Here is a 27,862-nt window from a genome sequence, read left to right on the forward strand (position 1 = left end):
CTTACTCCTTCTCTCGACTTTCAAGAGGTCTTCAAGTGTCATGTAAATGCGCAGATCTCTTGCCCATAGTTTTAAGACAGACAGGGCGCAACAGCATTCATCTTGTTAAAGAACTCTGTCATTTATCTATAGCTGAGAGCAATTACAAAAACTGATGAAAGAGGGAAAAAAAAAAGTATATCCCGTATAAATGTAAATATGTAAAAAGAAATGTATATCCATCACTTGGACTTCACCTAATTAGTCCAGTACACTGGAGCACTGGAGCATGTGACAAAAATTGTAATTCCCCTTACACTAAAATAAAATAGAGCAAGAATGGGAAACCGAATACAAATGCAAACCGAAACCAACAAGGAAAAGGACGTGTGCAAAACCACAGCTCTGTGTCAAGTTTCAGAATGATGGAGAAGAGAAATCTGGGCAAAAACACTACACTGACAGTTGAAGAAATCATGTATTTTAGGGGCTTCCCTTCAGCATTTCTGCACACGCTAGACACAAAAGATACTAAAATACGCATCAGTCACAGTAGCTTTATCTTTATTCACTTGCACAAACTTGCCTTTACCATGACTTTTATTTCAGTAGCTGTGCAGTTTTTCTTGCAACTGCAGCCAGCAATTGTGATGATTGTAGGCATGGTCACACAGCCTTCTAAAGGAGCTTCGGGATCCATGTTTCTGCAGCCCTGTAATGGGATCTTAGGGCTGCTCAGCTGCAGGGACAGGGAGCTTTCAAATCCTTCTGTTAAAGCTGTTTTACCATGTACAAAGGATGAAACCAGACAGTTAGTGCATTCTGAGAAACAACCAGGTTTGGGTTCTTGCCCTTCTTCCAAGGTTTATTTCAATACCTTTATTTGGTGTTTATTTACAGATTTTTTTTTTTTTTTTTTTTTATCATGAATTCAAGCACATCCACAGGAGGGACAGATGCTTCAGCCTCCAGCTTGAGAGTCACACAGAACAGTTTTCATGAGAACAGCCTTAAGCTTCCTCTTCTCCCAAGCCAGGAGGCTGAGGTTTGGAACCTTTCATGTGGCAGAAGGAACTGGGGTCTCTTCCTAAGCACAGATCCCATTGAAAAAGAGACTCATAGGCCACTTAAAAGACAGACATGTACTGTGCTTTCGGTTCTGCCAAAAGAAATTAGACCCCGACCCTCAGGAGAGGTTCAGAGCTGTGTACTGGGTATAGGGCAAGTTATCTACAGTGGCATCTGGTGCATCTTAAAAAGAACATGCAAGTGAATGTGCTGGACCTTGTTCCGAGATGCTTCACGTTTCTGAGGCTTATATTACGGATCCAGATTCCTGAAAAAAGCAACAATCCTGAGAACCTATACGTCTTCATATGATTCAGGCCTATAGAAACAGTATGGATTCCTCAGACACCTTTTCAAGTTCTCTGTGATTGAGTATAAGGAATTTCAGGGAGCTGATGGTTATTTGGTGAACCAGAAAAAAAAAAGGTATTAACAAATTAAGGAAATATGCTATTGAATAGAAATGCTACAGAGGTAGGTACCAGTTTGCTTCACAGAAATCTGCATGTCAAAAGAATTAAGAATTGTAAATATAGGTTTTCCTTTCACTGCATCAGATTAGGAACCCTTTTTTATTTCTTTTTTTTTTGTGTGTGTTTTGTCTAAGTATTCTACTTTTTCCTGAGAATTTTGAAATTGCCTTTATTCCCTTGTACCCTCCTGTCAAAGATACCAATTTAGAATAAATAAGAACAAATGCAAGCAGACATAGCAAAAACCACTTAACCACAGTGTCTACAACAAAAGATGAAGTAGACTTTGCCATTGAAAGCTGTGGTTGAAGAACAAGGTCCAACATGGGCCTCGGGGATCTGAACAGAACTATCAGATATTGCTATCAGCAAGGAGAAAAAAAAAATGAGCTAATGAATAAGTACCTTACAGCTTTTATAAGTAATTTCACCTTTTACAGAGAAAGCAGCAAAAGCAGCAATACTCAGTCATTTTTTCTACTAACCTTCTGTTGAACTAAGTTTCTCAACTCTTTGATTACCTTTAGGGACTTTTTTTTTAAATAGGTTTAGATTATTTTTACTCAGCAAGCCTACAGAGGACTAGCTCAACTCAGCAGAAGTGTTGGATGCTTCTGTATGTACAGGCCTTCTACGTTTATATAGGGAAGGAGGCAATCGAACTCAAGCATCGGTTCTGGTGAAATCAGAAGACTGCAGTTCTAGGACATGAATCCAATCCCTGCTTACTGCAATGGATCTGTGAAGTCACATCAAACTTTTGATAGTTCCTTATTTCTGCAGTTCCCAAACTGAAAAATGAAATGATTTGCAGAAGTAACAAGGAGCAGGAACTACAGCTGAGAATGTCTGAAGGTTTGAGTGTATCAAGGGATGTATAAAGCTAAGCACGCTAAAAAGTCTGCATCCCAAGCATTGGGGAGCAATGCACTGTGACCTGGAAGACAGCTCATGTTTTTGCTTTGTTATGCCTTTGTTTTTGCTCTTTATATGTGACTACAGCATAGTCCAACCAGGAAAAGATACTGAAGTAAACTCGTTAATAATGCAAAACATTTTGTCTCCCGGGTAACCGCACCAGAGATTCCTACGGCTTAAGTTATGTAAGGCCTAAAGCTACATGGTGATATAGAGAATAAACTGAACTATTTAATAAAAACTTATTTTATTTTTTTTTCTTTCCCCTCACTGGAAGGAATATAGACACTCTTACCCGTTTAAGAAATAAAACAAGTAGCTGTGCAATATGGGTATCTATACCCCTTGAGATACTCAAAAATTATTTTTCATCTCTTTAGTCATAATTGACTTAAAGATCAATACACTGATACATTTTTTTTTTTTTAACATCCATTAATATTTAGAGCCTAAATCTCTTCTGCTTTTCTGCTTTGACATGTATTTCAGTTACCCAGTTCTCACTGATCAGGTACTGATGGCAGAAATTGATCTCTACTCTGAGTACATTGCTAGGTATCACCCAACTGAAAGACACTATTCTGATCTGTCATGCAACTGCTGTGTTTTCTCTTCTATTAATACAGAACTACCAGTTAGAACAATTAAGGTACATACAGCCAAAAAATTCCACAGAAATTGATGTGGGGCCAAAACAGGAAATTGCCTTTTACAAATTAGTTAAAAGACAACACTATTAGAAATTTATCTATTTAATATTTTCTGTAATTTGGCCCATTTCTCCTTAAAATTTAAGCATTTTATTGGACCCCATCAAAGCCCATAGGTGTATCTAATGCAAGCGAGCTAAAAGTTATTATTGAATTAACAATATTTCCAAGTATTCTGTTCCTTTGAATATAAAACTGTAACTGAGATACTTAAACCAGAGCAACTATGATTGAGACATTCAAAATATCCTTGGTACAGTTTAAAGGGCAAGTCTCTGAAACCATGCCAGTGTAGATTCCAGGAAACACTCCAAAGAGAAAGAGAAAATCAGCTGACTTCAGTTAACTGAGTCAACAAAGCACTTAGAAGACGTTCCATTTATTGTACGTGAAAGGAGTTGAAATAGTGAGAGAGATGCATAGCACTTGTATAGCACTGATAATGCTCTACAATAGGAACGCAATTATTTGTCCTGGGGTGACGAGTGTCCATAGATTAAAGGCAAGTGCACAGAAACGACTGACAATTTTGAAATATTTTATGCTATAGATCTTAGCAATTAGGTGAATTCTTAATATATTTCAAAAGTGGTCAAGGTTTTCCCATATAAAAACCTGTCTCCCCTCAAAACCAAACCACAATTCTTAATTTACTGTAACCAAATCTTCAATGTGTGTATTTGAGGATTTATGTTACCTTTACTGTATTACTAATATTTCCACAGTTCGAATCATTTGTATTTTAATAAAAATCACTGTAAAATGTTGGGAATAGGATAGTTTCTCCTGTGAAATACTAGAAAACATAGAAAACTTCTAATGAACAATGTTTTTCTAATAATTCCCACATGAATTCCTTTACAACTGTATTCTGCAGACCAGTTCTAAACCTGAAGAACTGATTTGACCAAGGATTCTTTCTAGATGCTAATTTACTTTAAAAGAAAATGATAACCCATACTACACCTTCAATAATCACAGAATGTAATTTAACAGAGCTTTCCAGAGAATACTGCTAGGACTGAATTAGTATTGGCTATAATACTGAATTGGCTAGAATAGAATAGAACTAGAAATGCAAATACTGAATACCTGTAACTGCAGTTCTGGAGCTGCTTCTGAGTTAGAAGCTGGCTCTGTTTAAGTTGCTGCTAATTCTCATAAAACCACATTCTCATAAACCATAGTGCCTGTTGGTACAGTAAGTGAACTATGTGTCAACTTCAGGTATGTACAGAATTATTTAATAACTGTATCTCATGACAGATCTCAAAGAGATTAACTCTCTCTTCTTTGGGAGTGGACACCTACCTAAATATTTTAATGTTGTAGGCTATCCACCCAGTTACAGACCGCCCAAGTTTTTTAGTACGAGTCTGGTGTACTTACTGACACACTGTAAAGTGTTGTTTTAAGGCTACCAAGGTCAAAATATAGCTACCACCATATGAACACCATTGCTTATAAAATACACCTTTCCCCCCTATAATTTGTGTTAATTGCAAATCCTACTGAAAACAGCTCTGGCAGATTTTCTGATGCATTAGGTATAGTCTTGCTCTAATAATAGTGCTTACACAGAACTACTTTGCAATTAATATTTTTAAATGTTCACTTTGGCAGCTTCTGTACTTACTAAAAATATACACTCTGTTTCGGTTAGATATTTCAGAGAAGCCTACTACGCTGTCATTTGCAGGCTTACGTAACGCTAGTGAGATCTACAAATGACTGATGTATCAGCTCTTCCTTGATCCTTCACTTCACACTTTCCTGCCCGAGTTGTTTCCTTGATGCCTCACTTCACCGTGCTACTTCCCCCAGTCATCGACCTTCCCGAAGGCTTCCCGCTGCCGCTATCGCTGTCTCCTTCCACTTGTCCTTTACCGCTGCGCCATCCACCTGCAATTCAAAGCACATCCCGCAGTTCTTCCCTAACCTTTTACCAAAGGCCGAGCCCCCCCGTTACGCTGGCGGTGCCCGCAGCACCCTCATCTCCCAGGCCCACCTCCCCGGCGGCGCGGCCAGGCCGCTGCCCGGGGAAGGGGCGGCAGCCCCGGGCCCCTCCAGGGGTGTCCGTGCGGGGCTGCGGGCAGTTCCCCCGGCTCCAGCCCAACCCCTGGGCCCCGAACAGGCCGCGGCCGGGTCCTTTTCCTTGAACCCCCCCGCCCGGAGGATGAAGCAGGCGGGGGCTGCGCGGCCCGGCCTCCCCTCGCCGCTGCCGGGCGCGCTGTGGGGGTCCCCGCCACAGGCGCTGGGGGACGACACCGAGGACGTGTCGCTGGACTTGGGCGGCGAGGAGGAGCTGGCGCTGCGGAAAGCCCAAATCAGGTAACGGCGGGGGACCGGAGCGGCCCCTTCCCGGGGCGGGGGGGGGGGGCGCGTGAGGCAGCACCCGAGCGCCGGGCGGGGAGGCCCGAGGCCTGAGGGGGCCGCCCCGGCCCATGGCAGCCGCCTTCTGCTCGGGGCCGGGCAGCCGCCGCGCTGCGGGGCGGCAGGAGGGCTCCCTCGTCCCCGGCAGTGAGCTCTGGGACTGCGCTGTGCGCCCCGCTGAGCGGGAGCGGTTGTTTTGGGTGGAAGCAGCAGCTCTTCCCACCAAGGGATGGTGATGCCTGGAATATGACATGTGTGTAGCTCTTACCTGGGAAAGCCACAGAGACCCAACACCCTCGGGGTGAGCTGCCTGCAGCTGGGGACCCCACTTTTGTCCCATACGGAGCTACAGAAGGATGTCCCCCCAAAGGCTGTTGAGAAGACAGGTGCGTGCCACAGGCATATCATAGAATGGCTCGGGTTGGAAGGGACCTTACGGATCACCTAACTCAAACCCCCTGCCATGGACAGGGATGCTACCCACTAGATCAGGTTGGCCAAGGCCCCATCCAGCCTGGCCTTGAACACCTTCAGGGATGGGGCACCCACAACTTCCCTGGGCAACCTGTTCCAGTGCCTCACTGCCCTTACAGTGAAGAATCTCCTAATGTCTAGTCTAAACCTATCCTTTTTTAGTTTAAGACCAATATATGTCACACGTACACATCACTACTGCACATGATCAGCTGAAATTTCTATTACTCCCTCCTTCTACCTTACCCCAGATCACTGCGGTCCATTACACCATTAATATTCTTGCATGCATAAACAAAGTAAAATAAGAGCTGTTAAGACTGGACATCTGAGGTACACAACCAACTGTGCAGCTTCACAGTACAATCACTCAGTTTTACTAGTGTCTGCTGAAGCCTTTCAGCCCTTCCACTGCGTTGGACTTCGCAGCAGGGCACCTGCTTGATGAACCAGCCACAGTTAACATGGCCAGAACTGCTTTGTTTTCAGTGCATTAGCGGCAGCCCACAGTTTAGATGCAGGTTTGTGTTTTGATTTGTGTTGTGGTGCAGACTTGGAGCACATGAACGAATGAGACTAAACTGGAAAATACAACTCCAGGGCATCTTGCGCACACCAGCCACAGGGTCAGTCAGTGGGACCAGCCTAGAGCCTGCATGAAGTGAAACTGCACTGAAGCATTTGTCTGAGTTCCTGAGGTCCACAGCACTGGTTCCTTGGCTGTTGAGATATGTTCTACAGGCTCAGTAAAGCATTTAGGGTTGTAATAACTGCAGGCCTCTTGCTCACAGACTTTCTCAGTAAACAGTCTTCAAAGTCTGACATCAGAACAGATTCATTCTGTAATTCATCAGTATTCAACAGTAATTCATCATCTGACTTCCAAAATAAAGCACTGTGACTTCTCCAAATAGCTTTTATTGCTAAAACATACCATTCATGCAACTCTTGTGTCCTGTTTGAGATAGCAAGGTCGTGTCTGGGTTTGAGAGTTCACAGGACTCCCTCCGCTCCCCCCACCCACCCATCTGCTTGGGTCAAATAAAGCTCCTTTCACTTCAAATGTCACATGTTTAGTTTTTAAGTCAGAAGTAGTTTTTGGAAAGTTTGAGGTTAGTGTGGGCATGATCGGGAAGGAGTAAATGTAAACTTCAGCTGCGTGTCGTTCTTGCTTGCCCAGGCAAGCACGTTTACTACTACGAGCACAACGTTTCCATTATAGGCTAGCTAATTTCTAGAACAGGCACACAGGAATAACATTCCAATAAAGATATAAACATTAATTCTAATTTAAATGTAATTATATTTCAATTTTATGAAGAATTATAATTATTGTATATATGCAGCATTTTTAATTTTTATTTAATTTAATTTTTAACGTAATAAATAGAATTGTTAAAATTAATTGTGGCTTGGGCCATACTATTAATTGTTTAAAGATGTAGAGGGGCATCACTGATGGAAAAGTTATTTGGAAAACATTTTATTAATTCCAGTTTTAAAGGAAGAAGTTACTTAAATGGAATGTCCATTTAATTAATCTGGTTAATTGTCATTTTAAACTAATTTACAGGAACAACTGTACAGTACAAGCTTTTGTACCTGGCATGTTACAATTTACTGCATTTATTGCAGCTTTCCTCAAAACCTGTGTCTTACTGTACAGGCCAAAATTCAGTTCTGTATAGTTCTTGTTCCAAAGTTTCCCTTTATTTCATAATAGACAGAATTGTTTGATAAGGAAAGCACAAATATCTAACAAAGTTAATGGACATTCATTCAAAAGAACTATAAACTTCCTTAATTGTACTTCCTCTGTGAAAGGACACGTTCTCAGTCACTGCATACTAAGATTCATTTTGTCTTATGCTATATCTTTTGTTTTGATTTTTTTTTTAAACTTCAGAGTTCCCATTCCTGTTTTCAAAATACTTCTGAAAGGCATGAGATCTGTCTCAATTCTACACTGGTTGATTTCATGAAATACGGAGTTCGGAGTGCAGTGGTGAATGCAACCACTAGATTCCTTCATGCACTACCAAAGAAATGGATGAAAGAATGCAGATTTTGTGCCATCTTGGAGGAAGTTTTATCATGAACAACACATCTTTTAGCTGTTGATTGGAGATTAGTTATTGGAAGAATTATCACTTTGGTAATACATCAACATATGAAATAACAGCAGATACAAATGGAGATACCGTTACAGACTAGAACTAGCTGTGTTATACTGCATTGTTAGCAAGTATAAAACTTCCCTTCTTGTCCCATAACTTCCTAAGTGCTCTCTGTTGTTTTTCCAGGCACCCACTGGCCACCTTTTTCCACCTGTTTTTCCGAGTGAGTGCTATTATTACCTACTTGTTCTGTGACTGGTTCAGCAACAGCTTTGTTGCCTGTTTTGTCACTATTCTCCTCCTTCTATCCTTTGACTTCTGGTCAGTTAAGGTAAGATGACCCTGAACAGTAATTACCTTTGAAAGTATTATGTGCCATTAAATGAAAATGATAAGGAAGATGTGTACTGAAGAGTGACAAAAACACTGATCTGTAGATCTATTAAACATGTCTGACACATTTTATTGAAGACTTTTACGTATCTTTAGTCACTGATATAAGTTACACATGGTGAGCAAGTTGCCTTGCCATAGGCAGATTTGTCTGTATACTTTCCCTCTTAGAAAAAATAAATTAAAACTAGCTTTCAGTGATGGATGCCCAAGGGTGCCCAAAGCTGCAATTCTGTGCCTCGCTGCCAGCATGCAGGAGCTGCATGACGCTGCCGGGAGCCCAGCTGAAGCAGCAGTGCCCTCACCATGGGCAGGCAGCTTGGTCAGGCCAGCCTTGAATCCCCAGGGGTTCAAAACAGAATGATGCTTCTGCACTGAAGTGAAGCACTTATTTCTCGGGCATCCTGAAAAATTATAGTATTCATCCAGGCACAAAAATATTGTCTTAATTTGCTTGATTCCAAACTTGCTTATAATTAATCTTTCATTTTCCCTAAATGGTTTTGTTTGGTGTTCTCCTCTCTTACTAAGAATTTATCAGAGGCTTCTCCAAGATACTGACTTTGAAAGGGCACGTCGTATAATTTCTTACCTAAATCAATGTTACTGCGCTACTTATCACATGAGGAGAACAGGCCTCTGATTTTTATTAACTCATCCATCGTTAGTGACTGTTGTGCACAAGTTGACATAGCTTTTAGAACTAAATTTACTATTTGATAAAATTATTTTTTTTTAAAGACATTTGTCTTAATTTTAAATGTTGTCTGACAAGTAAATTGCGCACCTGGTTAATGCAAATAACTGTGTCACTAGAATGTGACAGGAAGACTCCTGGTTGGTTTACGTTGGTGGAACCAGATTGATGAAGACGGAAAAAGCCACTGGGTATTTGAAGCAAGAAGGGTAAGAATGATAACAAAAATAGGTTTGGGACAAACAAGAGTGCGTATGAAAGCTTGTAAAGCCCATACTAATTCCAATAAAGGAACAAAAAAGCAACTGTTACAAAAATGCTCAATATCTAGTTTCTTTAGAAGATAAAGCAAGTATTCAGCTGCAAGCACACCAGGTTGTCAGTTCCTGGAAATACTCAGCAGAGGTCTTGCAACTCATATCATACTCATCAGCAGAATAAATATTCATATCGTGGTTCTATATATGACATTTCTGGTAGTTCTATTTTAATTTCAAGTGAGAACACCTTGTAATAAACACATCTTCCCTTAGTTAATTACAAAAGGGAATTCTCTTCAGGGAAGAGCTAGGTTGAAAGCAAGGCTGAATAGTTCAAATTCAGTTTTTAAAAGTTTTTTTTTAAGTTTTATTCATGCTCAGGGAATATGCTGGGCTGTAGTACCTGTATCACAACGCATTCCAACACTGCTAGTGCTTGCCCAACACCCTGAGCAAAAAAAGACAAAAACCCAACTACCAAGTGGCACTTGGCAGTGCCTCCAAGGTCAAGATTAAACAGTTTTCATGTTGGTTTCCTAACATTGTCCAAAATCCCATTGAGGCAAGAGGCTTGTAGAACAGCACTTGAAGTGCTGCTGACTGGGACATCCCTTTCTCACAGACCCAGCTGTGCACACACCCCAGGTGCAGAGCCCAGCATAAAACACTGAAGGTGCAGGTCTGGAGCCCAGCCGCAGCCCAGCAGGCAGCATGGCTGCACGCCAGTAAGAAGCTAAGTGATGCCAGCTTTCTGCCTGTAAGCCACGTGAAACTGGGAATACAGGAAGGTCTGCAGGAAAGCAGAGAAGCTAGAAGACCTTTAGAGTATCTTAGTTTTGTTGATCTGCGGCAGTAAGCAAGAACTTTCTTAGATCTTAAAAGCAAGGGTGTTCATGAGATGACCTCCTGACTGCAATATTACCGTAAAATGAGTAAGCATGTTCCCTAGTTCGCTTATTGCAGTTTGCTAATTCCAGCCTAAGAGTACAAAGTCAACTCACTCGTATGGGCTCAAGCCTTCCAAAACTTGTAGCAAATAGTTTGATAAACATGAAAATCATAGTATAGCATGTAATTAGAGTGGCCTGTACTTTGGTCATGGCTTGTCCGTAACTGCTTTATCATTTACAAGTCCCGGAATACACACAATCATCTTACTTTCCAGAGTCCCCACCTCCCTTCCCAGTCCTCTGGCAGCTTTTTGAAATCTCTTCCTCTAGGGAGTGGATTTGCTTAGAAATATTCCAAGTCACCAATAACAAGCAGCCAATTCCTGGTGCACTGCTACTGGGACAGAAGTTCCACCTAGAGTTATTTTTTTTTCTTTTTTAGGGGGCTGCAGCCTTTTGTAATCTTGCTCATCAAGTTAATTAGTTCTTTTAGGTGTGGAGTTCTTAGGTGCACTGAGATTTTTATTCCCCTGCATTAGTTTGTGCTAATACCCTACTGGGTAATTTGTCAGTTCTGGATACAGGTGATGAAGCTCTTTTACTGACTCAGAACATCTTTCTTTTTCTGTAATTCTGTGAAGGCACAGACCAACATTATTCTCTGGATCTCTCCAACATCACTGGTTTAGAGTGTATTTTGAAAAATTAGACACTTGCTAATTAATGCATCTTCCAGGATTTTCTTTGGCGCAACAGAGTAGCTTAACCACGTTTGCTGGATACCACCATCTGTCTAACATGGGATGGACGGATGAATCTTATTTTCAGAGGGAGAACTCTAGGTACTGAACTAAGAGTCTTTTCAGTTTTCAAACTCCACGGAGTTTTCCTTTCCTGCTGAGAAGCTCGTATTTCAGAAGGTAGCACTGGTGATGGTTGAGTGGCCTGATGTTTGGTGTGTGATTCTGAATTCTGTTCTCCCAGGAAGGATCAAAACCTTCTGAGCAAATCTTTGCTTAGTTTCTCTTAAGTGCTTGGAGCTAACAGTGATCCTTTTGAGTTGTACTGACTAGAAGAAATCCACAACCTTTTTTTATTTTTTTTTTCAGCCTGCCTTGAGGCTTTTGCTCTCCCTGAAGAACGCAAATAGAGCACCTTGAATGATGCCCCCTTCAGAGAGGTGCCAGCAGTTGCTGTGGTGCCCAACAGTAGTGTTAGGCATTTTGAAGCTACATGTCTTAATTTATCAAATATCAATGGACTTCATAAGCAAGACTGAACTATTAGTTTACATAACATAAAACTAAGCATCACACCAGGTTTAAATTAAGCTATGTGTGCTTTTATAAAATGTGTAGAAATGGACACTTTTATGAGAATTTAATTGTCTGAACTGGAACCAAATGATCAATCCTGTGCGGATCTTTAAAGTTTGCTTGTTAGCACTTGGTATAGATACTCATTGCCACATTAGATATTATAGTTTTTTTCTGATACTACACTGATTTTTTTCCCAATGCTTTTGACTTGTGATCATGGCACAAGTCACAAAACTACTCCTCAGACTGCAAAATACTCACACTGAAGTTCAGCTTGTAACACTGTCTTCTGTTTCACGCTTCTCTGAGCCCTTGGTAAAGTTTGAATCTAATACCAAATTTAACTTAGTCTTTCTGAAGTTTAAAAGTAATGGTTAGCATATAGAACTTTTGACTATAAAATATTATTAATCTGTAGCATTAGTGGCAACTACCTTTTACAAAAGGAATGGATTATCTCATTTAAGTGAGAACAGGAAAAGGAAAACAGTGCATTTTGAAAAGAAAATACTATCATGTACAGTAGGACAGCGGGCAGAAAATTTCGCATCAGTGACTTCTCTTCCTATTGAAACCACCCTGTCTGTATGCATGTAATAAATGAAATTTGGGTAAACAAGTAGATTTGTCCATTCCTCCTCCTCCACTGATTTGTTACTTATTATGGGTTTTGTCTTTGTGACTAAAAGTTTCAGTAATTTTCTTGCTAGGTGTCTACAATAGCTGCCTCAACTGAAGCTGAAGCTCGAATCTTTTGGCTTGGCCTCATTATCTGTCCAGTCATATGGATTGTATTTTTCTTCAGCACCTTGTTCTCCCTGAAGCTGAAATGGCTGGTAAGTCTGGCATTACTGAATGAGCTACAGCTGACAAGTAATGTTAATTGAGGGAAAACCCAGATCTGTAGTTTTGCAACAATCTGTACCAAAATCTCCAACATTACAGAAATCCCCCTAACAGCTTCAAGGAGTCAGAGTTTTCTGCAGGCAAGCCCTGCACTCCAGAATGGATCATTTTTAGCCTCACTTTTACTAGGTTATCAGCTGTCAACTACTTCATTTATCTCCAGTAAAGCATCTTAGGTAGTTGACAGAATTGCTGCCTCATTTTTAACTGTAGCATCTTACTTTTCTCCAACTTCTTTATTGCCGTCAGAGGAGACTAGTAGGAGAGAACAAAAAGTGAACCAAAAGTGCTGGCTTTCAGGTTTTCACATCTCCTCGGGACTTGAATGTCTCTTAAGCTCTTAAAAGTAAGGATTTTAGATTTCTGGTATCATTCCCTTTTGAAAGAACCAGTATCACAGCACTTAAAAATCTTGATAAATTGAGATATATAGTTTATAATTATTGTATTTATAAGTCATCTATTCTACAAAAAGCAAAGCATTACATTTTCCTAAATAGAAATTGTACCCCATATATTACATTATGCTGATGCTTTGTCTATGAAATCTTTGTTTTCCTCTGTAAACTTTTCAATTGTGCTTGCATAATCACCATAGAATACATTTCGTCAAGTTCTGAACTGTGCAAAGTACAATTTTATTATTAATTTTTAAAAGATATAAAGCGTCTTGCATACCTGCTGCTACAGAACAAATAATAGCCGAGATTACATTTTGTTAGTAAATGAAACAGGAAATTCAGATAACGGGTATGAATCTATTGCAAATCATTAACTGCTTTCTAATGCCCCAAATGGCATAACTATACAAACAATAGTTAAAATTAAACCAGCTGTCTTCCTTCACAGCTCCACCTTTAGTTTTGAAAAACAGATTGTTTGCTAAGCAAAGAGCTAGCTGGAGAAGGAACCTGAGCTAGCACAGAAGATGCAGGTTGTTCAGGTGCTTGTAAAACCATGTTACCCAAATGAAAATTTGACAGCTTCCAGGAAATTAAGAAAAACATTATTTTACCAGTTAATTAATTGGATTTTGCCTGCTGCTAAGCCTCTAGCATCATGAAAGGACCTACTCATTTACACTGCCTGCTAACGATGGATATTGATTCACATCTATTGATGCTATTTGTAAATCTGCAAGTTATAGGATCTTACTTGTGTGTCGTAAGGCATTTGGCAGCTAAACGTGTCTGCAGGCTTGCTGTGTGTTTGGATGTGAAGCTCTTAGATACGATCAGGTTTCAAAGATTAAATGATTACGCAATTGGTCAAATAGGTGCTTTTTTGGATAGGTGCTCTTCAGAAAGTAATGAAGTTTTTCAAAATGCAGAATGACCTGAGCCAGAAAAAAAAAAAAAAAGCTGCACAGTTTTGATAAAAAAGACATTTTGCAGAAAGGGACTACAGTGTTTAGTACGGTTGGATCTCTTTTAAGGTCTTTCATTATTTGAAGGGATATTCCTTTCTTACAGCCTGTATGTATAGAGTATACATACATATATGTGCATGCATATATATTCTATGCATAGTCTACATATATGGCAGTATATTTGTCCCAGCCAATCTTTTGTTTGTCCACAGGCTCTCGTGATAGCTGGGATCTCCCTTCAAACTGCTAATTTATATGGATACATCCACTGCAAATTAGGGGGACAAAAAAGCATCAGCAGAATAACTTCGAGGTTTTTTGTCACAGCAGATGTTCCCAAGAGTAAGTACCAAGCTGGACCATCAGCTATAAACCACGAGGTATCAAATGCCGACCTGCCTCACGCTGTTGGTTTTGGCTTTTCCTGGTATTAGTTCCTAGTGTAGCTTCTGACAGGGCTACCTTGATTCTCCAATAAGCAATTCTTGTGCACTCTCGCAGAGGGGCTGTACCCCATGGCAGTCTGCTCTGTATTCAGGAGCCTTGCTGAAGCTTCACAACTGAGCTGCTTGCAAGGCCCATGAAGAATTTCCTCTAAGTTAAACCTTCAGTATGATGCCTTCTGAGGTATTGTAATGCCTAGGTGTTACAATATGGATACATACAAATGGAAGAGCAGTCTTAAACCCTGAGGCTTCCACCAGCCTTTTCCCTGTTTATGATTCCTGCATACTGTGCTATGGTGACATCCGCCTTTCCTGTGTTCATTCTGTAGGACAGACAAGAATTTCAGACGACTGCATTGAAGAACATGGAAAGACAGGCACTAGATAGTCATTTAAGGAAATAATAAAAAGACAACCGGTAAAAATACTGATTTATGAAAGCTGTTTTTCATATTAAGTTACTGAAGTGAAGCTCTTCTAGAATTATACCTGCATGAAATAATGATTTTGTCATTTGTGTCTTCAGACAGAAAGGTTTATAGCCTTTGTTAAAGACTCTACTTATTTCAAAATAAGACTTTCACCAAAAGGCAGTTTGCACAGGCATGAGAACAGTGCTTGTGGTTTATACAGAACTTTTATGAGCAGACATGTCCTTGAGAAAAAAACTGTGAACTAACCTGAAACTATTGGGTTATCCTAACTGAGAATTAGAATATAGTCAAAAGACAACGATCACTTGTTTTTCAAACTACAGTTAATAAAACGAAATTACCTTTTCCTCTTGTACACTCTCATAACTCTGTTCTCAGAGTTGATTCTGCAGTAAAAAGAGGAATTACAATCATAAAGGGCCACTTGGTTATTTAAGAAACCAAATTTAATTTTTTTTTTGTATTCAGGCTTAAGATCTAGTAGAAGAAAAAAATCTTGCAGCAAGTTCACAGTGTACTTGTGTGGAGCAGCCACAGTTAAGTAATTAAAATACATTTATTTTATTCAATACCTGTAATAAAATACTGTATTTATACTGTAATCATAGCTGCCTAAACTCTAGCAGGTTTTTATTTTAAAACTGATGCCAATAATAAAAAAAGACATCACTTCAACAATTCTACTCAAAATACAGATCTTTTATACGGAAAGGAAAAAGATACTTATGGGATGTTTTGCAGTAAGAAAGTGGGCGTTACAATTAATCCCAGTGCAGAGGGTAGGGCAAAGCCTACTACACATGCTTATTAGATTCTTCAGATACAACATCCCTACATCAGTGAAACGTATTTTATGTTCAACTGTGTGAATAAAATCTTGCATACAGATGTTTTCAAAAGTCAACTTCATATTCAGGTTACTAGTATGGTGACACTGGATTCAGATTACACCTTTGTAACATAGATGTACAGTTGTGTTTTTTTTAAACTATAGCAAGCTTTGAGATGCCTGTGAACTTCCAGAATCTTAAATGATGGAAATAAAAACCTAAGGCAAAGACATTAATTATAAGAATTTATTTGCAAAATACAAAAAGAATACATTCCTTCTATTAAATCAAGGCATAAGTTACTTTTCTATAATTACACATGAAATACATTTTTACTTCACTCATAATTAGATAATCTTTTCTTCTTGAGTATGTTGATCACAGTATTCCTGAATTCCTGGAGAGACAAGGGAGAAAGTAATATAAGTAACATCTCAGTTGCATATCAGGGATCAGCCTGTCTCCATTCAGTACAAATATCACAGGTTAGGCCTTAATCAGCACTAAAGGGCCTTAGGAATTTTCCCAACTGTTGGTATTTTAAAAACTGTATGTCGTCTGCTCTTAAGGTAGTTTTTGTATGGGTTTTTTTTTTGTGTAATTACAATCAGAGTGAAGGCAATAATTAGCCAGCTGTATCTTACTCAGTAAGCTCCTCTCAACAGGCCCGCTGAAGAACTGCTTGAGAGCAAGCATATACACCTTTTCTGAAAATTAATGACTTACACTAAACATTTAAACTGGTTATTAAATACAATTTAGTTATTGCTTTATAAGCCTATTATAACTGATGAACAAAAATAAGCATTGTACTTGTGTACGTTACTTTCAGAATTGCTATACATATGTACCGTGCTTGTTTTAATTGTATGTGGCAGAATAACATAATTTTGTTTAGCACTTTTACGCATTGCCAAAGGAAACGCTCAGAATGGAAAGGATTCACTTGAACAGAGATTTCCAGACTTACTCTGAATGATGTTCCTGTAAGATGATGTAGCTGGAGACTCAGGTGCTTCAGACAAGACAGACTGACCTTTGTCACAACTTTTTCCTTGAAGGACAGGGAAAAACATGAAAACATACCAAGAGAAAAATTAAAAAAGAACTTGTCTTATTTTAAACTTCATCCCACTAGAAGTTATACCCTTCCAATGAGCCACTTGATCTATTCCTTCTAAGTCATTGTGTCAGTAATATAATGGCTTAGCTTTACAAAGGAACACTATCAATAGAAAATTTCAGTCGTTATTTTGGAAGTACCGATCTGTTCCTTATGCCATTAAATCAAGCGTTAATTTCTAATAGGTGGTGAGTAAAGAACCAAGCCATCCCACAATCCACAAGAGAATCTGAGTCATGCCAGTAACAGTGGGTAAAGCACTAATTTTAGTGCGTAATATTTACAAGATGTTATTCTTGGTAGTAGTTACGAATTTATTAATTCTGCACTTTCACGTAATTACACTGAAGAGAAAGACACAGTGTACTTAGAATACAATTATACAGCTGAAAAGATATATGATATAATCTTTATCAAGATGAAATTTCAGGTTAAGTAAATTATCCTAGCACTTTTCTCTTTTTACACCATGCCGTGTCGCACTTCCAGTAATTTTTGATTCAAATAACCATTCTATCTGAAAGCAGCTATTTACCCAAGAGACAAAACGTTTAATGTTATAATTTACCAGTGTCTAAGTCAGGCTTTCCAGTAATAAATTCAGTACAAGATGAACAACTTGTTTTAAATGTAGTGCAACATGGTAACTTTACCTATTTGAGGATCTAGAGGCACTTTACCCAGGAGGGAAACATTTAAGTTCTGGCACATTTTCTCTGCACCTCCAGTAGTCGGGGGAAAGATCTGAGATTCATTCTAGGAAAGCATGAGTTAAAATACTGCAATTCAGAGAACACGGCATTTTTGGAGAAATGTTTTATATGCAAACAACATCAAGATAAAGAAGTGCTGTAAGATACAGCTAGCCTTACCTTACATTTTGGACATATAAAGCCACTCATATTTTCCACAACACCTATGATTGGCAGTTTCACTTTATGACAGAAGTTGATCTCCTTCCGAACATCCTGAAGTGATAATTCCTACAAATATTAGAAAACACTGCTACTTTGACTGTAATATTTTGATGCTGAAGCTACTAAGTTAATCCTTAGAGCTATGTTAAAGTTTATAATCAGTTATTACTGTCTCTTCATATTTTGAAGAACATAAACCTGTACTATGTAGTCCAGCAAAAAAAATCTCCGAATAACAGTAGAACAGGCTAAAACTGTTCTAGCCTACTGAACGTGGTTTTATTTTGGAAGCTGACTTTACTCTAGTGTAGATTCACCCATACATATATTTTATCTCATGTTCATCTTGAATTGCTAGTTCTTTAAAATGGAACTTTCTCACATGTTCAGTTTACAGAAAGATCCTTGGCATTGTCAACAGCAGAGAAAGACAAGAACCACTAGGCTTACACTTACTTTTTTCAAGTCACATTTTAAATAGCTTATCATCCCCTCAGAGTTTTTGCATATATGCCTGACCTCAATTAGTTCTCCTTTTTTCATTCTCCTTTCCTCAACGCCTATCTGGTATTGTCCTCAGCATTCCATTTCCTTTACATTTTATATTCTTTCAAGTGTTGTGAAAATACTTGGTGTTTTCTTCTAGTTTTATCTCCTGTTTCTTTTCCAAACCAGGGATTAAAACCTATGTTTGAATTTGATATCTTTTAAGTTTCAGCTCTCCATGGTCAGATTTTTCTTCTAAGAACACGCATCACAGAAATGTGCCTACTTTCCATTTGCAAATCAAGTTTTCCTTGAGATTGTAAGTCTGTGTGACTTTCCTCTACTCCCTCTGACTTATGCAAAGGCCTAGTACTGTGCAGTCTGGAGGCAGCACTTCGTGTGCTCTCAGACAGTGCACATCTTATCACTTAAATACTAAACTTCTTACTGACTTCTGAACATTCTGACTTCTGTACATTAAGCTATTGGTGAGTAAATTACAAATTCCCAGCTATGCCAACTCTAATCTTGAAGAAGAAAGTGAAATACTGCATTTCACTTCACGCTTCAGATCACAACAGCTTTTGACAGTGAACAGATACGTGGTTTAGTGGCTCATTCAGATGGATGCCTCAGTGGAGTACGGCGTCTAACTCATAAAGCAGCCACCTGTAGGCACAGGGTCAATCAATTCCCTCAGATTTTGTACCATCCTTTCTCTGAAGTTAAATACAGATTCTAAATCAAGGGACTGCCATGATGTTTCAATCAATGGAAATTTAAGTTCTGTTACCTGAGGGGTAGTGATTATAACAGCGCCATCTACATGTGATGCACCGAGATACTGCACAATAGACAAGTGTTCGTCTGACGTTCCTGGAGGTGTATCTATTATTAGGTAGTCAATTTCACCCCAGTCCACATCGCGAAGAAATTGCTTGATCAACCCTAAAAGAAAGGATTAGAATGTGCAATGAAAAAGAAGAAAAAAAAAAAAAACCCAACTTTGTATATTTCAAGGTTTAGAGTCTACTTCGAATGCTGGATTCTGCGTATTCAGATTCTTCTGACTACAGCCGATTTAAGTACAGAAATGCTTACTTTGCCAAAGCTTAAAAAAAATACGCCCATGCAAAAACTGACTCAAACTAATCTACTTAGTTAAAGGTTACTTAGTTACCTTCACGTATGACAAGAAAATAAAATGCTTGGAGCTGTACATTTGTCTTCAGAGTGATGCAGTTCTATGTATGTAGTGAACATCACAAAAAAAACACTTCTATACATTTCCAATTTTGAAATAATTCTTCTCAGTCAACGTATTTTGTAATTTATCACACCACAACTAAAGCATCTGACGCTGAGGAATCGTGGACCATTACAGCATTTATTATTAGTGAGGTTTGAGTAAATTTCAGCAAAGCATTCCATTTGTTTTCATTTGGTTTTACCTTCTTGTCAATCATTTTACAATTGTTTCAACAATTAGATAGATTCTGCTCCTATCATTCATTGTCTTGACAGGAAAAAGCAACTAGAAGTGGGACTTATAAAAAATAATTTCTTTTGCAAAACTAAAATCTGTCTCTGTTACTACAGATTCATAATGAGCGCAGACCTTTTATGACCTACTTTTTTAAGCTGAACATATTCATTCGATGAAGTTAGAAGGTATTACAATTTACAAAACCATGAAACAACATTAGCCACTGGTGTAACTGAATTATTTACTGCTTTTTCTTTTGTTGTACCCTGCTATATTATGCTATTTATGCTATTAGACAAGTAAGTTCATCATCTGATATTCAGTCTTTTAACTACATAGATTATTGCTGAAAACGCTTTATACGTACCATTTTTTTTTGGTCCTCTCCAGATGACAGCATCATCAGGACTACCGAGCAAGAACCCCACTGACATGACACCTAAGTTTTCTTCAACATACTAAAATAGAAGAGAAACTTAGTAGAGAATACCGAACAGTAGAGAAAGAGCAGAGAAACCAACTCTAAACAGTCTTATAGAAAAAGCTGCTTGAGGGGGGAAAAAGACATTAAAAAACAAAGACAGAGAACCTTGTTCTACCCTTTTAACAAACAGCTTTAAAGACTGCGTGGGTTTTTCTGCAACTCTCACCAACTACATTCATAGATTGACAAAAAACTAGTTTTACTAAGTTTTACAGTGTTTGATGGAAACCCTGGGAGCAGTGTAAGGATAAAAGCAGCTCTCCCTCTCAGCATCAAGCTGTCTTTTTAGCAGAACACACACTGAATGTGGTCTTTAGAAACTAACAAACCACCACACCTGGCACTTTCCCTGCGTTTTGTGAAGAGCAATGATTTTTTTTGGGGGTGTACAATACTTTCTGTCCATCGCTGAAAGGTTAGCATACTGTACAGCTGCATAACAGTCAAATACAAATATCAAGTAGCCAATATTTATTGCCAATAGCATAGCAGAAAAACCAATAAGCAACAGAAATACAGTAATAAAGCTATTTTAAAAATACAGTATTATTATGATTAACAAAAGAAATTTAACACTGATCTATATAGCGTATAGCCAGATTCTTTAGAATTTGTGTATGTAATTAAGAAAAGAATTAATAGAATAAGTATCCTCTGCTTCTCCCCATCCTTTCACTCCTTAGAACACAGTGCAAATCCACAGGGCAAACTCATTTTAAAACAGCTGCACCAACTTACCACTGGTGACCATCCAGATCCACTCTGATGAACCTGAAAATTGAAGTGATACATACAAAGCTACGTTAGAAAAAAATGTAGAAGTTACACAGAGGATGAACCTAAGTCAAAACTGGATAAACAGATATCCTGCCCATGGGAGCAATGCCACTTCTTTGGAACAATTGAATTAAACAGTGCAGAAAGGCCAGATCTCCATTAGTAAGTGAACTGCTTAATTCTTCTGCAGAAAATTCCCCTGTGATTTTATGTATTTATATGAAATATTCCAGATTGGTAAAGAGCATCAGGCCTACATTACTGAAGTTAACTGCTCATGGATATGTGGTAGATATGGAGCAAAAGATGGTTTGCAGAACTGAAAAGCAGACAACTCTTTCACAAACTAAATCATGCCAAACTCACTCATCTCATTTCCCTGCCCACTGCCACATGTTTCCCAGTAAACATTAAGCCTTCAATCTATGTAAAACTGGAACGCGGATGAGAAAATGGGAATGCTTTTCAACCAGACGTTTGAGCTCTCCCTACAGAAGCAACACAAACATACCTGCTCGCCTTCCAGACCCATCATCTTCGGGATCGATGGCCCACAGATGTCTATGTCCAGCAGAGCAACCTGGAAAACAAAGCACCGCAGCCCGCTGGGAACAAGCTGGCACGGGGCCGCTTTCGAGGGCCGGGTCGGGGAGGGGAAACCTCTGCGCGGCAGGCCCGGCCAAAGCCCCGGGGAGCAGCGGCAGGGGCAGCCACAGCCCTTCCTGCAGCCCGGGACTCGGCCCTGGGGCGCCCGGCGCCACCCACCTGCTTGCTCTCGTCCGCCGCCAGCCCGTGGGCCAGGATGGCGCTGAAGGTGCTCTTGCCCACGCCGCCCTTGCCGGACAGCACCAGCACCACGTGCTTCACGCACCGCAGCCGCTCCCGCAGCGCCGCCGCCTCCGCTGCGGGGCGGCACGGCCGCGGTCAGCCACTACTAGCCCCGCCCTTCGCGCTGTGAGCCCCGCCCTTCGCGCTGTGAGCCCCGCCCTTCGCGCTGTGAGCCCCGCCCTTCACACGGTGAGCCCCGCCCTTCGCGCTGTGAGCCCCAGCCCCGCCCCCGCCCCGCCCCCGCCCCCCCCCCCGCCCCCTCAGGGCCTCCCTCACCCGGGTCCGGGCCGGTGGCGCCGGCAGCGCACAGCTTCTGGTTGGGGCATCCCTGGCAGGCGGCGGCCCGGCCCGCCTGGGCGCTGCCGGTCCCCGGGCAGTCTGCAACGGACAAGGAGAGCTGGGGTGCGGGCACCAGCGGCGGTCACAGCCCCGGACCACGCGCTGCGTCCCTCACCCTCCGGCTGCGGCCCGCCCGCCGCGTCCGCCATGGCGCCCGCTGCGCGTCACATCCGCCGGGCGCCGCAGGGGCGGTGCTGAAGCGGGGCGCACGCGCGGGAGGGCGGAGCCGAGCCCCTCAGGGGAGGTGCGGGGCTGAGGGGACGAACCCCTGAGGGGCGGCCCGGCACAGGGGCGCTGCTGTCCGTGCTGGAGCCCGCGCTGGCCGCCCGAAAGGGCCCCAAACGGAGCTCGGCGCCCCGCTGCCACCCGCCTGGCGCCGGCCGCGCCCCGGAGGAGCCGCGCTCCGAAGGGGGAGGTGCTGCCACCGACACCGTGCAGCGGGGAGGGGGCGTTACGCGGCAATAAATGCGCCATGCTTTCCTCTCAGGTTATACAGCTCTGAGATTATCGCTTCAATAAAATAATGCCACTGCCGTGTTTCGTACCAGTTTTGAATATGTTTATTTCCGTTCCTTGCTGTTACACAATTCATTCCCATTAATTTAATGGGCGCATTCATTTGCAAGATTTTTCTACCTCGTTTTGGCCCATGAGCTTGTAGCAGTCAGATAACCGCTGTGTTTGTAAGTAAAGGTTACTAAATCCCCAAACCAAGGAAGCATGCACCTGTCTGTGGTGCAGTCTGGGCCTTGTTACCAGCACCTTATCATGACAGCTGCCCCTGTCTGCCTCCCCCAGGTGTTTCTCAGCATGGTCGAGCCACACATCAGGTCAAAACTGTAGTGCTGGAGTGCAGGCTTCAAGCAGTGGTGACTATTCCTTGTGCCGCTCGTCAACCCACGGTAAGCCAACACTTCACCTGCCTAAAAGTTGTGGAAACTGCAGCTGTAAAGCTGAGTCCCCTACGGATACCAGCAGAGAATCCCTAATAGGGTAATTTCACATTCAGCAAAAAACAATTCCTGCCCCCAAGGGCTTGCGATCTAAATAGAGATGAACATTAAACAACAGAACCGTTTTTAGTCTCACGAGAAGGAAAATGTTTCTTTGACAATCTTTTTACCTTCTCTTCATTTTTTTTCCGTTACCTATGTACACAGTTCTTGCAATGCTATTTTAACTAAAACAGTGCAGAGCCCCAGCCATTGTAGATGCAGCAGCAGCCATCTGAAAGTAGTAACATGAGTAAAATTTGTGGTTTTGCACAAGTTAAACCTTCTGAATAAGACTTGAAATAGTGCAACCAATTTGCTTGGAAAAAATGCAAGCAATACTGAGAGAGGGAGTTAAGAGAATCTTATCAAGTAGAGATAGAGCACTGACAGCATTAAACTAGGATGCTACTTAGTGTCTTTGCTAACTATGGTGCATTGTGCAAATTAACTAAAGCAAGAAGCCTTGGGCCCCTTACCAAGGTCAGTCTCTTAATAAGAGTGTGAGCCTATCTTAAGAAACTGGCAGAAACTGGTCCTGCGGATGGACCAGAGCCAAGGAGCAACTGAGTCTGTGCAAAGACAAGAGGTTAGCTAGCGGTGATGAGGAAGAGTCATCAACCTTCATCCCCATGACCCCCGACAACCACCACCAGGAGACACTGTGCAAATGCAGATGGGAGGAGTTTATTGAAATGACTCCTTGGAACTAATTTTAATATGAAGCAGGGACAGGTTATGAATATGTATATGTTAGCGTTTATGAAGACACATAATCCACAAAGTGATTATATGAAGGTGCTTTATTAGGCGCCGGAAGTTAGGGGCATGCCTGCCCAAATCTAACTTCGTCCTATTTGTTCACTCTTTTATCTCCTAAAATATTACATATGCATTAAGTTTCACAACACATCTATGCATATTAATTTCCTAGCTCTGCCTAGCCCCGCTTCGCATGCTAATTATCTTATCAGTCCTTCTGCGCTTGCGTATTACTCTCTGGTGGTCGTCCGGGTGGTCGTCGGGATGAAGTAAGAAGTCTTCATCAGAGTTGAACTTTTTAACCTTTTCTTCTTACGCATGCTCTTTGAGCCCTCGGTCTCAGTCCAAACCGCAAGGTTGGATTGATCCAGTTCCCAGGGTCCAAGAGGCCCCAGTTATCTAGATGTCTTGCAAACTGAGCATTCTTTTAGTCCTCCTTACTCCTCATCATGAATCGGTGCATTCTCCCATGCTATCCTTGCACATATATTTTTTATCTTCCAAGCGCAGCCCCGGAACAGTACATCGCAAATGTAACACATTAAGCAATATTGTATTATTTCATCTTCTATTACTAACATATAGGCGTATTGTGAAACTTCATGCATATGTAACTCTTTGCTGCAGATAACCATGGCAAGTTGCCGCGTCAGGTGCGCACGATTTTGGTGGGACTACCCCCCGTGCTGCCCAGCGCTGAATAAACATACCTACTTTACAATCTTATTGAATGTGGAGTCCGTTTTCCACAAGTCAATACGTACATGCCCTTTAAAGAAGTTTTCAGTTTTCCTCGTGGAAATGCATATAACAAATGTAAGCCTTGAAACAGTCTTATATTGTATGGTTACTTTCCTTAAAGTGTTGCTTGCTCCCGTGAAGAAGCCGACAATTTCCGGTTTAAACACCACTAATAGCAACCCAAACTTGAGGGAAAGGCAGGTCTGTGAAGTGGTTTTGCATGAACTGTGAGTAAATCAACACACTTTCTGCTCACAAAGCCTCCTTCCATTGTTTTGGTTGAAGGTCCTGTAAAAATTGACTTTTTCTGATCTGAACACAGTCTGGAGTCTCAAGTATTTGAATAAACTTGATTGTTTTAACATACAATAGTTAACATTTAAGGTGGTCTCACCTTAGAAAAATAGTATATAGATAAAAGCATCTGGTAATAGCTGGGAAGGTACCAGCAAACTGGACCTTTTGAGAGAAAAATACTGCAAAGTTACCTCTTTATGAACACTCTTCACTTCGACAACTGCAAGTTTTTTGGTAGGAACATTCTGGGAAAAAATAAACAACAACCAAACACCATTCTAAATAACTGTCCACCTACAGATAATATAAACCATGAAAAAGGTTTTAAAGTACATTTAAGTTAAGGTATTTGTGAAGTTTGGCCTCTGGTTCCAGTTATTACTGAATAGTCTGTTACACATTTTCCCTTTCATGGATACTTATTCAGGTAAATGCTCATCATAACTTGATATGTGCAGAACTTCTGTATTTACTGCTCTGTAATTATCTTCTGTGGGAAACTAATGACAAAAACGAGGAAATGGATCCAAGTGTTTAAGCAAATTCAAATGTCTGGACTGGGAGAAACTGGCCTTCCCTCTGAAAAAGTTGGCTTGGTTTAGACCACAGCTCAACAGAGTGCTTTAGGTCTGTGCTACCTTTCAAACATGTGGATTAGATTCACTGATGTCAGCAGGACTTTCCACATTTTAAAATGAGGAACATGTTCAAGTCTTTTTCTTTTGGGGTCAACAGACCATTCCCTGTTCTCAAGATTATAAAAAGCATTCCCCAGAAAAAGGAATTGCTCTGGGCAACAGATAGGCTTTAGAGAGTTTGAGTCAGGCTGAACTCAGTGCTGAACTCTGCCAGTGCTCTTGCAGTCTCTCATGCTCAGGATTAACTTCACCCTCCTGGGCAGCTGCTGAGAATTATTTCCATCCATTATTGCAAGAGGAAAGTTTTTTACATGTGAGCATTTGTGTATCAATCCTTTGCTGTTGAGGCACACTGATGCAGTGCCCAGCCAGGCTGTGAGGTTCTGCTGCCTGAATCTCACCTCCCTACAGTTAGCACTTACATTTGTATGTATTCTAAACTTCATGAGAAGATATATTTAACTTATAGTGACCATTTACTTGAAATTACCTCTACTGTTTTTTAGCTAAGGTGTAATGCAGTTCTAGCTTTCTGAGACAAGATATACTGCAATGTAATACATATAAATACATATATATATTATTTTCCCACATTCTAAAAAAAAATGTAGCAAGCCGATTCATAGTTATGTATCTGGAGAAGGAGAAATGGCAGCAACTGTTTTGCCTTTGACCTAGAAGAAAGCTGTGCTGATTGAAGGACTCTTAGGATAGTGAAATAGAGTGCCTAACTGCAAATCATTATTTATGTTCAAAATCCTTGGCACAGAAGATGGGTGATAATGCAGTCTTAGAGCACTGGATTTCTTTGCAAAACTGACCAGAAGCCTGAAAGGAAAAATTAGAAAAGTAATTTCTCTGACAAGTTACATAACATTTATAATTTGAGAAAAATTATGAGAAGAGGAAGGGCTCTCCAGCTTTTGTACTTACGGAAAATGAACACAGTTGAAGGGAAGAGCAAAGCCCAAGATATTTATATGTGCTTTTTGGTTGCAGATGGACCAAACCATCTGCAGACATCACTAGAAAGTCATGAGAGACAACACCCAGAGAATGTGTTTTGGTTCAGAAGGCTTGTCCCTGCTGCCATGAGTGACGGATAGCTGCGAACCACTAGGAAGTAAAACTGAAATTTCATTTCACTGAGGCAAGCTCAGTGAAGGCAAGCCCAGAGGCCCATCTGGAGTGAGCCTTCAGCAAATCCCTCTTTGCCAAATATTCCTACAGGATGGCAGGAGAACACCGGGAGGTGTGAAGGCCCTTGGAACCCTGTGACACCACCGCTGTGTCACAAGGCGTCGGGTGGCCCGGAGAACAGCACCAGTTGGGGACAGCCCTGAGAAGCAGCCCACCATTTGGGGACAGCCTGAGGGTGGCTGCCTGAGCCCCGTGCAGGATGGAGTTTCTGGGGACCACACAGGTAGCCAGCTACTGCGGCATGAAGAAGAGCTGCCTGTTCCCGGACCCGGCCCCCACCAGCACCACCAAGGACACCTACCAGTCCTACTACCTACCGGGCTACCGCCACCTCAGCTCCTGGAGGCCCAGTCTGCTTCACAAAGTGATTTCGATCCCTCCCAGCTCTGATGAGCCATTTAATCCCGCTGGGCGGCCACCTACCGTTCTGCCCACATTACGGTCTGCCCTGCACTCCCGCTACAGCACTCGTGACTGGCACCATGCAAACATGGTTCAATTAAAAGGCTCCGAAGCCTCCAGGTACTGGGCTGGTAGGCTGAACACGGATTCAGTGCGACTGATGCAAGATAAGGACCAATTGACTTATGAGATGCAAGAAGACAGTAGAAGAAACCTGGGAGAGAGGATCTCCAACATTGATTTCTGGAGATCTGAGCTTGTCTATGAGCTAGAGTGTCTGCTGAGAGAGACCCAAGCCTTGGAAACCGCAAAGAAACGTCTCGAATGTGCTGTAGATGAAATGCAAGGACCTCTGAAGGTAGGTGTGACACAGCTACTTACTTCACGACTGTGTTGTGGAATGGGTAAAGAAAATAGCTTTCTCTTTGTTGAATACTGTTAGGACTTTCCACTGTTGTCATCAAGACAGATCTTGGTCAAACATTATTCTCAGTAACGAAGAAACCTGGCCACCGTGGTTTTTACATGTACTAGTCAACAAAGGAACCTATCAAGACACTTGTATGTCCTCTTTTCCCTCCTCTCTGCTTGATGCTCTGGGAGGCTGAGTCTCCCTCAGGCACCAGCCGGTCAGCTCAGTACCTTCCAGGAGAGCAGAAGATGGCCCTGTGAGGTGCAGTGTCCTGGTATTGTATTCTAGCTCTGAATTTTCTGTGATCGCTTAGGGAAAGTAA

At 41.2% G+C, this 27,862-nt stretch overlaps 3 protein-coding genes across 5 annotated transcripts in view; 2 read left to right on the top strand and 1 right to left on the bottom strand.

Annotated features, from left to right (window-relative positions):
- Positions 1-5,043: 5,043 nt before the first annotated feature.
- TVP23A (trans-golgi network vesicle protein 23 homolog A) lies at positions 5,044-16,573 on the top strand. 3 transcript variants are annotated; one of them, XM_080556966.1, is made up of 7 exons: positions 5,044-5,479; positions 8,299-8,443; positions 9,322-9,411; positions 12,382-12,507; positions 14,159-14,288; positions 14,722-14,810; positions 16,555-16,573. In XM_080556966.1, exons 1-6 carry the CDS (start codon positions 5,325-5,327, stop codon positions 14,778-14,780), a joined length of 705 nt encoding a protein of 234 aa, XP_080413092.1. In that variant the 5' UTR covers positions 5,044-5,324; the 3' UTR covers positions 14,781-14,810; positions 16,555-16,573. The 3 variants fall into 3 exon arrangements, with proteins under 3 accessions (XP_080413092.1, XP_080413091.1, XP_080413093.1); XM_080556965.1 differs by lacking the exon at positions 16,555-16,573 and having other exon boundaries at positions 14,722-14,817; XM_080556967.1 differs by lacking the exon at positions 16,555-16,573 and having other exon boundaries at positions 8,299-8,335; positions 14,722-14,817.
- Positions 15,889-22,570, bottom strand: NUBP1 (NUBP iron-sulfur cluster assembly factor 1, cytosolic; the record flags this gene model as incomplete). Its single annotated transcript, XM_080556954.1, is given in 12 exon segments — positions 15,889-16,053; positions 16,627-16,710; positions 17,433-17,535; positions 17,652-17,762; positions 18,976-19,130; positions 20,036-20,126; positions 20,891-20,923; positions 21,441-21,509; positions 21,695-21,831; positions 22,034-22,135; positions 22,212-22,251; positions 22,253-22,570. Coding segments are annotated over 12 exon segments (1,293 nt in total). The 3' UTR covers positions 15,889-16,003.
- Positions 22,571-22,641: 71 nt separating this feature from the next.
- TEKT5 (tektin 5) overlaps positions 22,642-27,862 on the top strand; it is a 34,123-nt gene continuing 28,902 nt past the window's right edge. The window contains exons 1-3 of the mRNA XM_080556949.1: positions 22,642-22,779; positions 22,895-22,998; positions 26,757-27,486. Of these exons, the coding sequence (XP_080413075.1) occupies positions 26,926-27,486 (561 nt within the window). The 5' untranslated portion in view covers positions 22,642-22,779; positions 22,895-22,998; positions 26,757-26,925. The remainder of the gene's footprint in view (positions 22,780-22,894; positions 22,999-26,756; positions 27,487-27,862) is intronic.

The sequence above is a fragment of the Anser brachyrhynchus genome, assembly GCF_964034855.1.
Source record: "Anser brachyrhynchus genome assembly, chromosome: 15".
Taxonomy (NCBI): Eukaryota; Metazoa; Chordata; class Aves; order Anseriformes; family Anatidae; genus Anser; species Anser brachyrhynchus.